This window comes from Brienomyrus brachyistius, chromosome 10, assembly GCF_023856365.1.
Source record: "Brienomyrus brachyistius isolate T26 chromosome 10, BBRACH_0.4, whole genome shotgun sequence".
Classification (NCBI taxonomy): domain Eukaryota; kingdom Metazoa; phylum Chordata; class Actinopteri; order Osteoglossiformes; family Mormyridae; genus Brienomyrus; species Brienomyrus brachyistius.
This window is the reverse complement of record NC_064542.1, coordinates 17281057-17295174: the sequence shown is the minus strand read 5'-3', so window position 1 is coordinate 17295174 and position 14118 is coordinate 17281057. Positions and strand designations below refer to the sequence as shown.

Sequence of the window (14118 nt, the reverse complement as noted above, 5' to 3'; positions counted from 1 at the left end):
TTCAAACGATTCTGGATTCTGGAGGTAAAATTGGGTTACCATGGCCAGACAATATGAATAATTATCACCATAACATTCACGTTATTATTTCTTCAACGCTGATTTTTTTGCTTAAAATTCCCTTGCAATTCCCATTAAACAGATTCAACCCATGAAAATGCAGACAACTTGAATTACCTGCAAACTGAAATTTACTTTTAATAAATACATTTTGTTTTTTGTCACAGGGCCTAATACTGGAAATCTAGTATGTCTTTTTTTAATTATCGTTTAAATTTTATGTCACTATAAGTCGATATATTGCTTATGTCACCTAGCCCTAGTGATGACGATGATGATTATTATTATTATTCAGCTACAATAATAATACGTTTTAAAGACTATACTTCACCAATGATTTTAGTCTTGTAACAACAACCTTATATTTCTTGGGTGTGGAGTACTGTCAGAGGTTGGAGCACAGTCAATGGATCGTGAGAAGGTGGAGTATTGTCGGCGGGCAGTGATGACAGTGCATTCAAGTAGGCAATGGATGTCATGACCTGCTTGTATGATCCTCTTGTGTGCCATATCCCCTCATTAACCACGTGTTCTACCCTGATTGTAACCAGCTGTTTTCTGTCAGTTTGAATAGTCCTGTGTATTTAGTCCGCGTTCAAGTCCGTTTCCCCAGTCCGGTCATTGATGTAGTTTTTCCGTGTGTATGTGGTTTTGCTTTAATAAACCCTGTGTTTTTTGGATTTCCGTCTACCTGATCCTGATTCCGCGCTCCGTCATCTCCCTGCTCGTTTGCCCAACATGCAAATGTTACAATGGAGCCAAGGCCCATTAAACCCACAGAGTCAAAGGTGGTATGTGAGAGCATGGGGTGAGAATCATAGCTAGGCGCCCTGTTTCCTCACACTGGGAAAGGATTATTAACAACAATGGAAGCTCCAGAGACAGGCAGAGTAGCCTGGAGAGCAAAGATGGTGTTATCCTCTGGCATGATTTCTAACCCTGTGAAAATTACCAGTTGGTGTTTCCGGGGAGGGGCAACTGTCAGGTTGATGGGAGATGTCAGGTGGGGCAGGAAGTGTGATCGGGCTAGCTCTGGGCTCACAAATGGCAATGTCACAATGGCTTCCAGAGGAGAAGGCATGAGGCACAGCAGGACCATTCCCCAATGGAGCTACAACAATGGAGGTCAATGACAGAGAAACAGGACAAACGATGCCAGAGTAAAAAAAAAATGAAGAAAGGGAAGAAAAAAAATTACGCTTCAAACTTATGAAGAAAGAAAAACGGCTGTGTCTATACCATACCTGCCTGGGTAGGAGATGGAGAAGCAGATACTGTAGCAAAGAAAGAAGCAGAAAAAAGGGGAAGCGTGGGAGTAGAACCAGGCGGAGGATAGGGAAGGGGAGCAGTAAAAGGAGAAACTGCAGGGGCAAGTGCAGAAGAAATTGCAGAAGAAACTGCAGTAGAAACAGGAGGAACAGATATAGGAGAAAATAGGGGAGGAGCTGATATAGGAGGAACAGGAGGAGGTGATACAGGAAAAGAATCAGGTGTTAATTCTGGAGAAACATCAAGTACAGAAGAAACTGCAGGAGGAGGCACATGAGAAGCAGGAGAAGGAGCATGAATAGGAGAAAATGGGGGAGGAGCTGATATAAGAGCAAAAGGAGGAGGGAATACAGGAAAGGAAGCTGGTGTTAATGCTGGAGAAACATCAAGTGCCAAAGAAACTGCACGAGGATGTACAGGAGAAGCAGGAGAAGGAGCAGGTATAGGAGAAAATGGAAGAGGAGCTGATATAAGAGCAACAGGAGGAGGGAATACAGGAAAGGAAGTTGGTGTTAATGGTGGAGAAACATCAGGTGCCGAAGAAACTGCAGGAGGAGGTGCAGGAGAAGCAGGAGGAGGAGCAGGTATAGGAGAAAATGGGGGAGGGGGTAATATAGGAAAAACAGGAAGAGGGGATATAGGAAAGGAAGCACATGTTAATACTGGAGAAACATCAGGTGCAGAAGAAACAGCAAGAAGAGGTGCAGGAGGAGCAGGCATAGGAGAAAATGGGGGAGTAGATAATATAGGAGCAACAGGAGGAGTGGATATAGGAAAGGAAGCAGGTGTTAATGCTGGAGAAACATCAGGTGCAGAAGAAACAGCAAGAAGAGGTGCAGGAGGAGAAGGCATAGGAGAAACTGGGGGAGTAGATAATATAGGAGCAACAGGAGGAGTGGATATGGGAAAGGAAGCAGGTGTTAATGTTGGAGAAACATCAGGTACAGAAGAAACAGCAAGAAGAGGTGCAGGAGGAGCAGGCATAGGAGAAACTGGGGGAGTAGATAATATAGGAGCAACAGGAGGAGTGGATATGGGAAAGGAAGCAGGTGTTAATGCTGGAGAAACATCAGGTGCAGAAGAAACAGCAAAAAGAGGTGCAGGTGGAGCAGGCATAGGAGAAACTGGGGGAGTATATAATATAGGAGCAACAGGAGGAGTGGATATGGGAAAGGAAGCAGGTGTTAATGCTGGAGAAACATCAGGTGCCGAATAAACTGCAGGAGGAGGTGCAGGAGGAGCAAGTATAGGGGGAGAGGGGGGAGGAGCTGATATAGGAGCAACAGTAGGAGGGAATACAGGAAAAGAATCAGGTTTTAATGCCGGAGAAACATCCGGTACTGAAGAAACTGTAGGAGGAAAAAATGGGGGAGGAGGTGATACAGGAAAACAAGCAGGTGTTAATGCTGGAGAAACATGAGGTGCAGAAGAAACTACAGGAGGACATGCAGGAGGAGCAGGATGAGGGGCAGGTATAGGAAAAAATTGGGGAGGAGATGCATGTATAGAGGAAAACAGAGGAGGAGGTGGCATAGGAGAAAAATAAGGAGCATGTATAGAAGAAAATGGAGGAGGAATATGTATAGCAGAAGCAGGAGTATATATAGGAGAAACAGGAGGAGCTGTAGGTATAAGCGAAATAGGAGGAGGAGTAGGTACAGAAATAGAATTAGGGGTAAATGTTGGAGGAGAGGAAGTTATTGTAGCTTGAAGGGTAGATATTTGCAGAGGTGGAGGAGGGAGCTGTAGGTAGGGGCTAGGGGCTGAGACAATGTCATTCATGGCCTCAGAGTCCTCCCTGGTCCTCTCAGTGTCAGCAGGGAGAACAGTGAAAAAGGAGGGAGACAGACCGGACGACAGGGCTGTCTGGGTCTTGGGGGGGCGCCACTCACTTTGCCAGGGTGATGGAACTACAACAGCAGGGATTTAGGCACAGAGAAAATGATGCCCCCAAATGAAAGGGTGGCCAGGGAAGACGTGATGGAAAAAGACAAAAGAGATAGAAATTGCATTTAGTGAAGGGAATGATACTTAGTGAAGCAGCAAATTAAGGGCAAATGGAACAAAACACAACAAAAACTAAGACAAAAGTTTAATATACCACACGAAATGAATATATCAAGTATATATTTCCAGTCATTTAAAATGACCAACCAAAATTTAGTAAACATATTTTTTTCAGATTTCTCCATTCTATCAGCTGGATAGCTCAGCTAGTTAGAGATCACTCTTGGTATGCCAACAGACCCGCATTCAAGCTTGGGGAGTGTAAAACCAATTATTAGGCTGATGTGTGGCCTGCGGGTCAGGATCAGAAGGTCACTGGTTTGAATCCCATGGTCAGATGAGTGATTATATTATTTTTGGGCCCTTAACCCAAAATGTTCTGGGCACTGTCTGATCTGGCTTTCTTAGCTGTATGTCACTTTGCCTAAAGGTGTCCTGCAAATAGGTAAACGTTTCCTTCTGTGATCTAAGTGTCACAGCTGCACTGCTACAGTGCCTACGCTGACACTCCTCACCTTGGGGAGGAGCTGCACTGTACTGACACAGGAGGCCGTGCAGTTGGGGTGACGCCCCGCTATGCGACACACACGACTCACAGCCGGCCTGGTACCTGCATGCAGGGCAGTAGGCAGGCTGGCAGGCTTCGTGAGGATGCCGGCAGGCTCAGAGAGCATGGCCTTGCCCATCCTAGGCTGGCGTGCCCCTGGGAGGGAGGAACCATCAGGGGCAGGGGGGGCGTGATTGCCAGGAGAACCAGGCCTTCTCAAGGCATTAGCACGTGCCACAGATCTGACGGCTGGGTTTCAGATGAAGTAGAGGAAGGAGATGTTAAAAGCAATGGAAGCTGTAAATCAAGGAATGAATGGCAGAGAGGTGAAAGTGAAGGTTAGGTATTTAAGGCCAGTGATGACTCAAGATGGCACGACGAGCCACCCTTTTAGCAGGGAATATGTGTCATAGGGTACACATTATATTAGACTATACGGTACAATCATAATTACAGAGAAACACTCCAGAAAAGAAACAGCAGGCAGTAGTATTACGTGTAGCTTCGGAGAAGGTGTCAGAGGATGGAAAAAGTTTAAAAGTTTAGATGAGGTGCTTTATTTCAGGTGAACTGTTCTCTGTCCACTAGGAGCGGCGTTTTGTTCATACTGATATGTAAATAGGTCCTCACATGTGCACGCTCGCTCCTCATTAGCCGTACCTTTACAGAGAACACTGGGGGGTGGAGGGAGATGGAAAGTGGAGGAGCTGGAGGTGGAGGAGGGCAGAGATGGAACAGGCCTTGGCCGGAAAGTGGTGAAGGTTAGAGGGTCCTGAGCTGGGGGGCCAGAGTCCTCAGCAGGATTAATCAGGACACCACGAGAGTCCCGTGTTATAGACATGGGGACTGGGTGACAGAGACAAGGACAAAGACAGGCAGAGAATGGAAGACATACGAGGTAGGAAAAGAGTAAAGACAGAAGAGAAAGTGGTACTTCACAGTAAAGTGGCAGGCTGACTGGGCATCTGCTGTGGAAACTTAAAATCAGAGCTCAATTTCTATGATTACATTGTTTTATCATAATCTGTTTGTCTAGACGCCGATTTGCTCCTACGCCATGAAGCCCTCCAAGGGGTCCCGTTCTGCTCTGCTCTGCACAGCAGACTATGACTATGCCAGACTAATCACCTGAGCACCAAAGGCGGTTCCTGCTTGTCACAGGCTCCCACAGCACATGCCTGCTACATTATTCTGAATACTGCAAGATTCTGTCTAGAAAAGGCCTGATTAATTCAATTAATTCAATGCCACTTCATAGCGATAATCAGAGCAGTACATAATAAAGAGGGAAAGCACAAATGAATAGGGTGTACTTTGAAACTCTGGTTAACAAATCCACAAACATACACCAGTTGGGCCCTTGACCACGGTCATTATATAATCTGAGTGTCTGGGAATGTTTTCATGTTGAAATTTCTTTGATCTACTTACCAAAATTGAAAGATATTTTTATAAACCGTTTATACAATGAGCTTACAAGTGAGCAATAATGTGAATTAATTATGGACCAACTAGCGTGGATCATAATACAATAGTGTTTATTACAATAGCGCATTACTGGGAATAATTTCTACTGATAATGAATAAAGTTGTTTTTTTTAAGTGACATTATTTTATTGCAATTCTTCATATGGTAATACTTTGACCAAAAGATAAATGTTAAACATATTGCACTGGCATGTTCTGTGCTTAGCCAGGGACGGATTATGGGTTGTGTGGGCCCCTGGGCAAAACGTTCGTGAGGGCCCCCCCCCCCCACCACCACCACCACCACCACCACCACCAGCACCAGCACCACAGCCACCACAATTCAAGGGCCCTTGGCAGCCAAACGCCCTCCCTATAGGGTCAGGGGCCCTTGTAGGCAAAGGATCAAAGAATGTAGGCCCTCCAAAATAGACAAACGGAAATACATTGTTGATAAGCGTTGCAAATTGTTTTGGGCTAGGGGCCCCACGGGCCCCCTGCACCCCAAGGGCCCCTGGGCAGCAGCCCCGCTGGCCCGGTCCGTAATCCGTCCCTGTGCTTAGACAGCTCTTTAGCAAATGCCTGTCCTGGGACACGCAGCAGCCTGTGCAGAGTGTGCAGAGTGTGCAGCCTGTGCAGAGTGTGCAGCCTGTGCAGAGTGTGTAACCTGTGCAGAGTGTGCAGCCTGTGCATAGTGTGTAGCCTGTGCAGAGTGTGTAACCTGTGCAGAGTGTGCAGAGTATGTAACCTGTGCAGAGTGTGCAGCCTGTGCATAGTGTGTAGCCTGTGCAGAGTGTGTAACCTGTGCAGAGTGTGCAGAGTATGTAGCCTGTGCAGAGTGTGCCACCCAGTGACCTCTGATTATTCCCAGTACCTGAGCCCACAGAGGGCTGGAAGATTTTGGGCAGCGCAGGGGGGTGGGCACGAACGAAGGCAGGCACCATGTAGGAGTAAGGAGAAGGCCGTGCCTCAAGTGGTGGGTACTGGGTGCAGGCAGCCATGGCTCGCAGGGTTCGGGGGGGGTGAAGGGGGGGCCTGGGCAGGCTGGATTGAGCAGGCACAGTGCTGACGCTATGCTGGGTGGCTGCGACATGTGTGTGTGGCCGGGGGTGGGGAAGAGAAAGAGAGAAAAGGATAAACAGAACAAAGTGACACAGACAGAAGGATAAAGGGAGAGAGGGAGAGGGTTCACAGGAAAGGAGAAAATGGACTCAAACATAAGAATAAAAGTGTGACGCCTTCCCCCTTATGGGCCAAAGCCGCGTCACAATGTACTCCAGTGCCCTTTTGCCCTTTAACTTAATTTCTTAATCCGCGTGACATAAGGTTGTTACTTGGAGAAATTTAAACACCCATCCATTTTCCAGGCTCACATATTCTACGTAAGGTTGTGGCGCTCTGTAGCCTGACACGTAAGTGTACATGCCCTGACTACTGACTACTGTGTGTGTGTGTGTGTGTGTGTGTGTGTGTGTGTGTGTGTGTGTGGGGGGGGGGGGTACCTAGTGCAAATGGGCTTGTGACAGTCACGGGCCCCCACTCCTGAGGAGCCTTTGGCACTGCAAAGGTCGGTGCTGATGCAGAGAAAGAGGAGCAGAGATAAGCCATTAACTGTAGGAGCAGTCTTGGGAAGAACAGCAGTGTGGGAATGAGAGAAGAGCAGCAGCGGGGTGAGGGTGTGTCTGTTCCCGGCCTGGGTGTGTCTGTGCTGCCCCCCTCAGAGGCGGGAGCATACCTACAGTGGCTGTCACCTGGCTGACCCCACGACCGGCCTTCCTGTCATCCTCCTCGTCACTCTCGTTGAAGTCCTCCATGTTGCCGATGTCCGCATGCTTCATGCTCATCAGACTGGCCAGGCTCTGCATGTCGTCGTCCCTGTGTGCAGAGGATGGGTTCAGCTCAAGCTCAGTCACTACATTCCTGCTATCCATTAAAGCAGTTCTCATCCCTCACTTCCCTCCCATACCTACATCCCCCACTTCTGTTTCTGTAATCAAATGACAGTAAAGGTTGTGTTCTCAAAAATCGCTCTGTAGATTTTCTAATATCATTCCCTTCCCATATGTATCACTAGTTGTGTTCTGGTGTGTTTTTATATGAAATGACATTCATATATTACAAATGGGCTAACTGGTTTCCTCAGTGCATACAAAATATATACAGAGAAAAATGAAATTTTATCATTTCAGTGCGGATACCCATTATACCAAATTATAATCAACTACAAAATTATGCTATCCTTTAACACTTTAGCATCATAAAACTAACTAATACACTGCCTAAGACATGTCCTGTTTTGCAGTTTTATTCCGTTCCTGGTTGTTCATTGTGTGGCCAAAGGTAGCCCCTGCTGAACTCACGTGGCCTTGCCCTCCTTGAGGAAGATGCACGTCAGCGAGAGCCTGAGGGATGCCTGCACCACCTTGACAGAGAGCGGCTTCAGTTGGAGCAGCAGGCTGGTCTGCGAGGGACTGGCAAACCGTTTCAGGTTCACCTCTGCGCACGCCAGCAGTTTGCGGCGGCCTTTCATCTCCTATGAATGAGATGCAGCGACACTTGGTACCTCAAAGTGTGCGTGGTTGACATGCCCCCCCTTTATATGCTATATGAAGTCCCCCTGTATTCAGATCCACAGGCACTGCACAGCATGGCACCCTCCTCATGACACCGTTTCTCAATGGAAACCAGAGTAACAGACAAATACTCACATTCTCAATAACTACAGTCCACTCCTTGTCTTCAAACTCCTCAGCATTAGGGTCCTAGAATTGAAATGGTGGCTTTAACTTTATCCAACCATAACAATCTGCAGCAGTTCATTCAACAGTGACTTAATGCCACACAGCATCTCTGCTGGAGTCACATTTACATCATTTACTTCTCCTGTATGACCCTTAACACCACAAAGACCTGAAGACTGGGGACATTCCCTAGTAATGGAGGATAACATTACTTAGCCCAAAATTCAGGTCACTGCTGAAAACCACAGGAATATGTAATGGTAACCAGATCCAATCTACATCATGTGTGTCCTTAACAGATGCATTTTTGCCTCCCCCCATTTCTCCCTCCTTTAGATTTTGCCTTGCTATATCTAAAGCCCAAAACCAGCCCTTGGATATATGCGATTTAACATAACAGAAGGATATCGACAACTTCATTGTCAAATCATGTAGGTTTTTTTTCTCATAAAGACATAATAACAGAATTCACAAGACGTACCTTGAAGAGAGTGACAGCGAGCTCCACATTTTCAGGCACTTGCCACACCACTGTGCCCCGGAATGGGTTCTGAATCCCAGGCTGCCACCCATGAAGCTAGAGAGAACCAAAAGGAGACACTGTGGCTATAAGTTGTAAACATGGTTAAAGGTGCTTCCACCAATTACTGTTTGGGGGACTGAATTATGCAGTCAAGAAATTAAAATTATAGGGTACGGCAACCTTGGAGTGGCACAGTGGCTCAAAAATAGCATGATGATTACAAACCAGCAGACCTGTGAGGTTGAATCCCATCCCCAGGTCTGTGGGTGATGGGCTTGTATGTTCCCCCTACACTTTGGTTTCTTCCTTTTGTCCAAAAACATATGGTGAGGGGAATTGTGGCATCGTGTGAGCATGTGCAATGTGACGCTTTGGCATGCCATCCCACAGCTTTCTGGAATTGGCTCCAGTCTCAGTCTGACCCTCTGCTGGATAAGGGGTATGGATGGATGCCACAGTAAATGCCTGTAGATCCCATTTTTCAATTCATTGGAATAAAATATTAAACAAAATGAAGAGGGTGACACAATGGCTCAATGGTTACACTGTTGCCTGACACCTCCTGGTCTGGGGGTTTGGATCCCTCATCCACTGTCTGTGGAGTCTGCATGTTCTCCACACATGCTGGTTTCCTCTGGATGTCTTTAACATATATCTGTCCTTCATTTACACTGACTGATGTAGCTGTAACAAACACCCATCTTCCAATCACTTATCCAGTACAGGGTGGCAGTATACCCGAGAAAGCAAAGTGTACGAGGGACCATGAACCAGATTCCAGTCCATCACAGGGTTTTCACTCCCAATCACATACTGTGGTGCTTGAAAGTTAGCGAACCCTTCAGGATTTTTCATATTCCTGCATAAATATGCTCCAATGTCACAAACCTGTGAGTGGCAAAAGTATGTGAACCATACTTTTTATACAATTTAAAAGTAAGATTAATCAGGTGTGAATGGGCACCCACTTTATATTAAAAGAACTGGATTATATCAAGGGCTTCATCTTCAAAACCCGCTTGTGCAGTATCAGCGTATCATGCCACGGACAAAGGACATTTCACAGTACTTCAGTAAAAGTGATTATTGATGCTCACTATGCTGGAAAAGGCTACAAAATTCATCATGGACTGCACCAATCCACAGTCAGACAGACTGCGTACAAATGGAGGAAGTTTTAAACTATTGTCTTAGGAGTGGTCAATCAACAAAGATAACTCCAAGGACAAGGCATGTGATTGTCCGCAAGGTCACTAAAGAACCAAGAAACTTCTGAGCGACTAAAAACCTCTCAGACATCGATTAATGTTAATGTGCATGAGTCCACCATCAGGAGAACATTGAACAAAAGTGAACACTGGCAAGGTTGCAAGGAGAAAGACCCAGCTTTCCAAAAAAACATTGGTTCTGTCTACAGGTTGCTGAAGAGCATGTGGACATGCCTGAAAACCTGAAAGCCTTATGATGTTTTGTGGATACAGGCCCTGAACAATAACATAAAAGTCTATTTATTACCAATTTCTAAACAAACAGTATTGTGCAGTACACTGTGTCATTTCCTATCTAGGCCTTTTTATATGATATACAAACAGTCTAAATTATGCCTCTGCATGTACAAAGTTATTACTCTATGCACAGTGAGCGCTACATTTTATACCCAACATTAAAAATGCAAACTTAACAGCTCTGAAAAGTATAATGTGCACTATTTTGTTTGCTGGTTACATATAAAAAATCATTATTTAACATTTACCTTTGGTAATATTTGAATCTACATGACGAATTGAATCTTGAAGAATTGCTCTAAAAAGACGTCTTAGCAAAATTGAATCAAATCAATCTTTGCACTTGAGATTCAAAATCAGATCAAATTGTGATGTCAGGGCTGACTACTAGCAGATGAACAAACGGCAACAGAGACCATGGCGCATGGCCAGATTCAGCTACCCCCAGTCCCTCAGAAATCAAACAGTAACTTGTTTATCCCCTAACAAGTAAATCAGTGAGTGTGGGACATTAGGTCCACAGAAGACTACAATTAGTGTTTCATTATCTGTGAATGGTGTTTGAGGTCGTGGGAGTATATAGCAGTGATGTGAGTTAACGTCACCAAAGTTATGGCTATTTGAAATAGCAGAGGTAGGCAACCCTGCTGAAGTGGCAGCATCCGGCAAATTTTCCATCCTACTAGGTCTCTGATGAACCACACTTGATGTCAGAGAGTAACACATCAGATGGGACGGAAAATCTGCTGGATACGAGCACTCCAGGATCAGGGTTGCCCTGATCCCTTTGATATAGCAATAGTATGTTATGATCATTATCACTGTCATTATGCTTCCATTATGTTATTTTGGCATTTCTCTAATTAGTTGCTGTTACAACCCACTCTTCAGAAGTGTATTATTAGTATTTAGGAGGCCAGGATGAGGGGGGTGGCAAAGGACAATGACAGCAGGCTTAAAATATCTAGAACATAATTGAACTGGTCTTGATTGGGGGCCCAAAATCTCTAGTGGTGTCATAAGAACATAAGAAAATTACAAAAGAGAGGAGGCCATTCGGCCCATCAAGCTCGTTTGGGGAGAACTTAACTAATAGCTCAGAGTTGTTAAAATCTTATCTAGTTCTGATTTAAAAGAACCCAGGGTTTTAGCTTGCGCTACACTAGCAGGAAGACTATTCCAGAGTATAATTACATGCTGTGTAAAGAAATGCTTCCTCAAATTTGTTTTAAAATGTTCTCTCACTAATTTCCACTTATGGCTACGAGTTGTAGTATTTAAACTAATATTGAAATAGCCATTTGGCTGAACAGCATCCAGACCTTTTAGAATCTTACATACCTGGATCATGTCCCCCCTTAGTCTCCTTTGGTCAAAGCTAAACAGATTCAGCTGAGCTAACCTCTCCTCATAAGACATTCCTCTAAGACCAGGAATCATTCTCGTAGCCCTATGATGAACCTTTTCCAAGGCAGCAATGTCCTTTTTAAGGTATGGTGACCAAAAAACCTGCACACAATATTCTAGGTGGGATCTTACCAAGGAATTATATAATCGTAGTATCACTTCCCTTAACTTAAGCTCCACACACCTAGAGATGTAAGCCAACATTCTATTGGCCTTTTTTATTGCTTCCCCACACTGGTGAGAGTGGGACATGGAAGCATCAACATTCACACCGAGATCTTTCTCGTAATCAGCTACTTTTATTTCAGTGGAACTCATAAAATATCTGTACTTTATATTTCTGCTCCCTGCATGGATTATCTTACATTTATCTATGTTAAATTTCATCTGCCAGGTATCAGCCCAGTTGCTAATTAAATCCAGATCCCGTTGTAGCCCCTGTGCTGCTAGATCAGTATCAGCTACACCACCCACCTTGGTGTCGTCTCCAAATTTAACTAGTTTACTCTATGTATTGGTGTCAATAACATTAATGTAAATTAGGAACAATAATGGTCCTAAAACTGAACCCTGAGGTACCCCACTATGAATGCAGGCCCACTGTGACATTGTGCCTCTAATAACTACTCGCTGCTTCTTGTCTGTTAACCAGTTTTCGATTCAAGCTGCTACAGTTCGTAAAATCTCTGCAGCTTTAAGCTTAAGCAAGAGCCGTTTGTGGGGGACAACATCAAAGGTCTTCTGAAAATCTAAGTGGATCTCAATGTTGGCCTTTTTGTGATCAATTTCTCTTGTAGTTTCCTCAAAGAACTCAAGTAAACTCGTTAAATAGGATCTATCTCTCCTAAATCCATGCTGGTTATCCCTCAGAATGTTATTTGCATCCAGGTAATCTACCATTTTCACTTGGATTATACCTTCCATTATTTTTCCAGTAATGCTAGTTCAACTGATTGGCCTATAGTTTGCTGGGTTACGTCTATCCCCTTCTTTGAATATGGGCATTATATTACCATGCTTCCAATCAGAAGGTATCACACCCACAGATAACGATTTCTGGAATATTAAAGTTAAAGGTTGGCTAAGAATATCCCTCATCTCTTCTAAAACTATAGGTAAGATGCCATCAGGGCCCTGCGATTTATTGATTTTGAGCTTATATTGTATCCCTCCTACATTATATCTTGCTATTTAGCCAGGCACTATAGCCCACAGCAGTATATTTACCCGGGAGCAGATGCGTCTACTTCTCCTGGTCCAGACCACTCTGAGGCTGTCAGGCTGCCTGTAACCACAAAGTCAAGGAAGCAAAAACAGGTTATTATAACTGCAATGGCAGTTGAAACCAGGGGAGGACAATATGGCCAAAATGTCATGATACAGATCACGGATTTTTTGTTTTTGTTGTTATTGTTTGTTTATTTACAAACCAACTTAATTGGAATGTATGTAATAATTTTAATTCAGCGTTTGACAACTTAAGCAGCAATTCTATTGCTTACAAGAAGCACTGCTTATAGCATAAGGATAATAAACTTAATTATTAAGGTATGTCATTCACTGACTAATTATAGCAAAAGTGCTTTTTAATTTTTAATTTGTAGTGCAGGGAGACGTTTCCCGAGCTTTCTTAGCATGTGTCCCAGGGGATTGTGGGGCTGCGGGCAACGGGATGGGATTGGGTGGTAATGGGAGAAAATGAGGGAAGGCCACCTGTTTGGTCGGGAGAGCAAGGTATACAGAAAGAGCTACAAAAAACTACTCCATTTCACCCCAACGTCTCGAGACTTAATCGCCAGATCTACAATACTGAAGTTTCAAGTACAAATGAACATTAGCCACTTCAGCCAATAACGGTGCAATGCTGAACTCAGTTTACAGCAAATACACAATTAAATTATACTGGTTACGTTGCCACCTGTTGTAAGAATGGTATCTTAGAAATGCTAGCACATTACATCAGACTGGTCCATGCCGAATTTGCAAATCTAAATCATTTCCACACAATATAAGATGATTATTATTCTGGAACCACATCATCCTCATATGCCACGCTGCATAGTCTATTTATCTGACAGTATAGCAGACCCATCCATGGACCATGTTTTGTTTTCCACATGACACGAGTGCCTTTTTTTTTAGCAGTTTTATGGTGATTTTAGCAGTCTGATGAAGCTTTTTTTTTTAAGTTTGATCAGTTACGTTTTTATTTCAAGATCCTCCGGGTACTCCGGTTTCCACCCACAGCCCAAAAACATGCTGAGGCTGACTGGAGTTGCTAAATTGACCGTAGGTGTGCATGTGTGAGTGAATGGTGTGTGAGTGTGCCCTGCGATGGGCTGGCCCCCCATCCTGGGTTGTTCCCTGCCTCGTGCCCATTGCTTCCAGGATAGGCTCCGGACCCCCCGCGACCCAGTAGGATAAGCGGTTTGGAAAATGGATGGATGGGATGGATCTACTCACTAAGTTAAGATCCATTGAGACAGGTGATTGACAAAAACATAATAGGCATAATACCATTATAGCCTCCGAATGCGTAGGCAGGTGCTTGCTGGTTTGTTTTGTAGTTTTAATACATGTTGAGTAGTGCAC

General features: G+C 44.5%; 1 protein-coding gene across 19 annotated transcripts in view; it reads right to left on the bottom strand.

The window, feature by feature from the left end:
- The window catches only part of LOC125750042 (uncharacterized), a 44368-nt gene that overhangs the window by 22791 nt on the left and 7459 nt on the right, over positions 1-14118 (bottom strand). For 5 of the 19 annotated variants that reach the window (XM_049027299.1, XM_049027283.1, XM_049027284.1 and 2 more), the window contains exons 2-12: positions 12754-12811; positions 8573-8668; positions 8059-8112; positions 7711-7883; positions 7086-7225; positions 6853-6924; positions 6225-6434; positions 4544-4729; positions 3947-4132; positions 1305-3239; positions 1013-1171 (exon numbers count right to left, since the gene is read on the bottom strand). In XM_049027299.1, coding sequence (XP_048883256.1) covers positions 1013-1171; positions 1305-3239; positions 3947-4132; positions 4544-4729; positions 6225-6434; positions 6853-6924; positions 7086-7225; positions 7711-7883; positions 8059-8112; positions 8573-8668; positions 12754-12811 — 3269 coding nt within the window. The remainder of the gene's footprint in view (positions 1-1012; positions 1172-1304; positions 3240-3946; positions 4133-4543; positions 4730-6224; positions 6435-6852; positions 6925-7085; positions 7226-7710; positions 7884-8058; positions 8113-8572; positions 8669-12753; positions 12812-14118) is intronic. The other 14 variants (XM_049027289.1, XM_049027296.1, XM_049027286.1 and 11 more) reach the window with 14 other exon arrangements.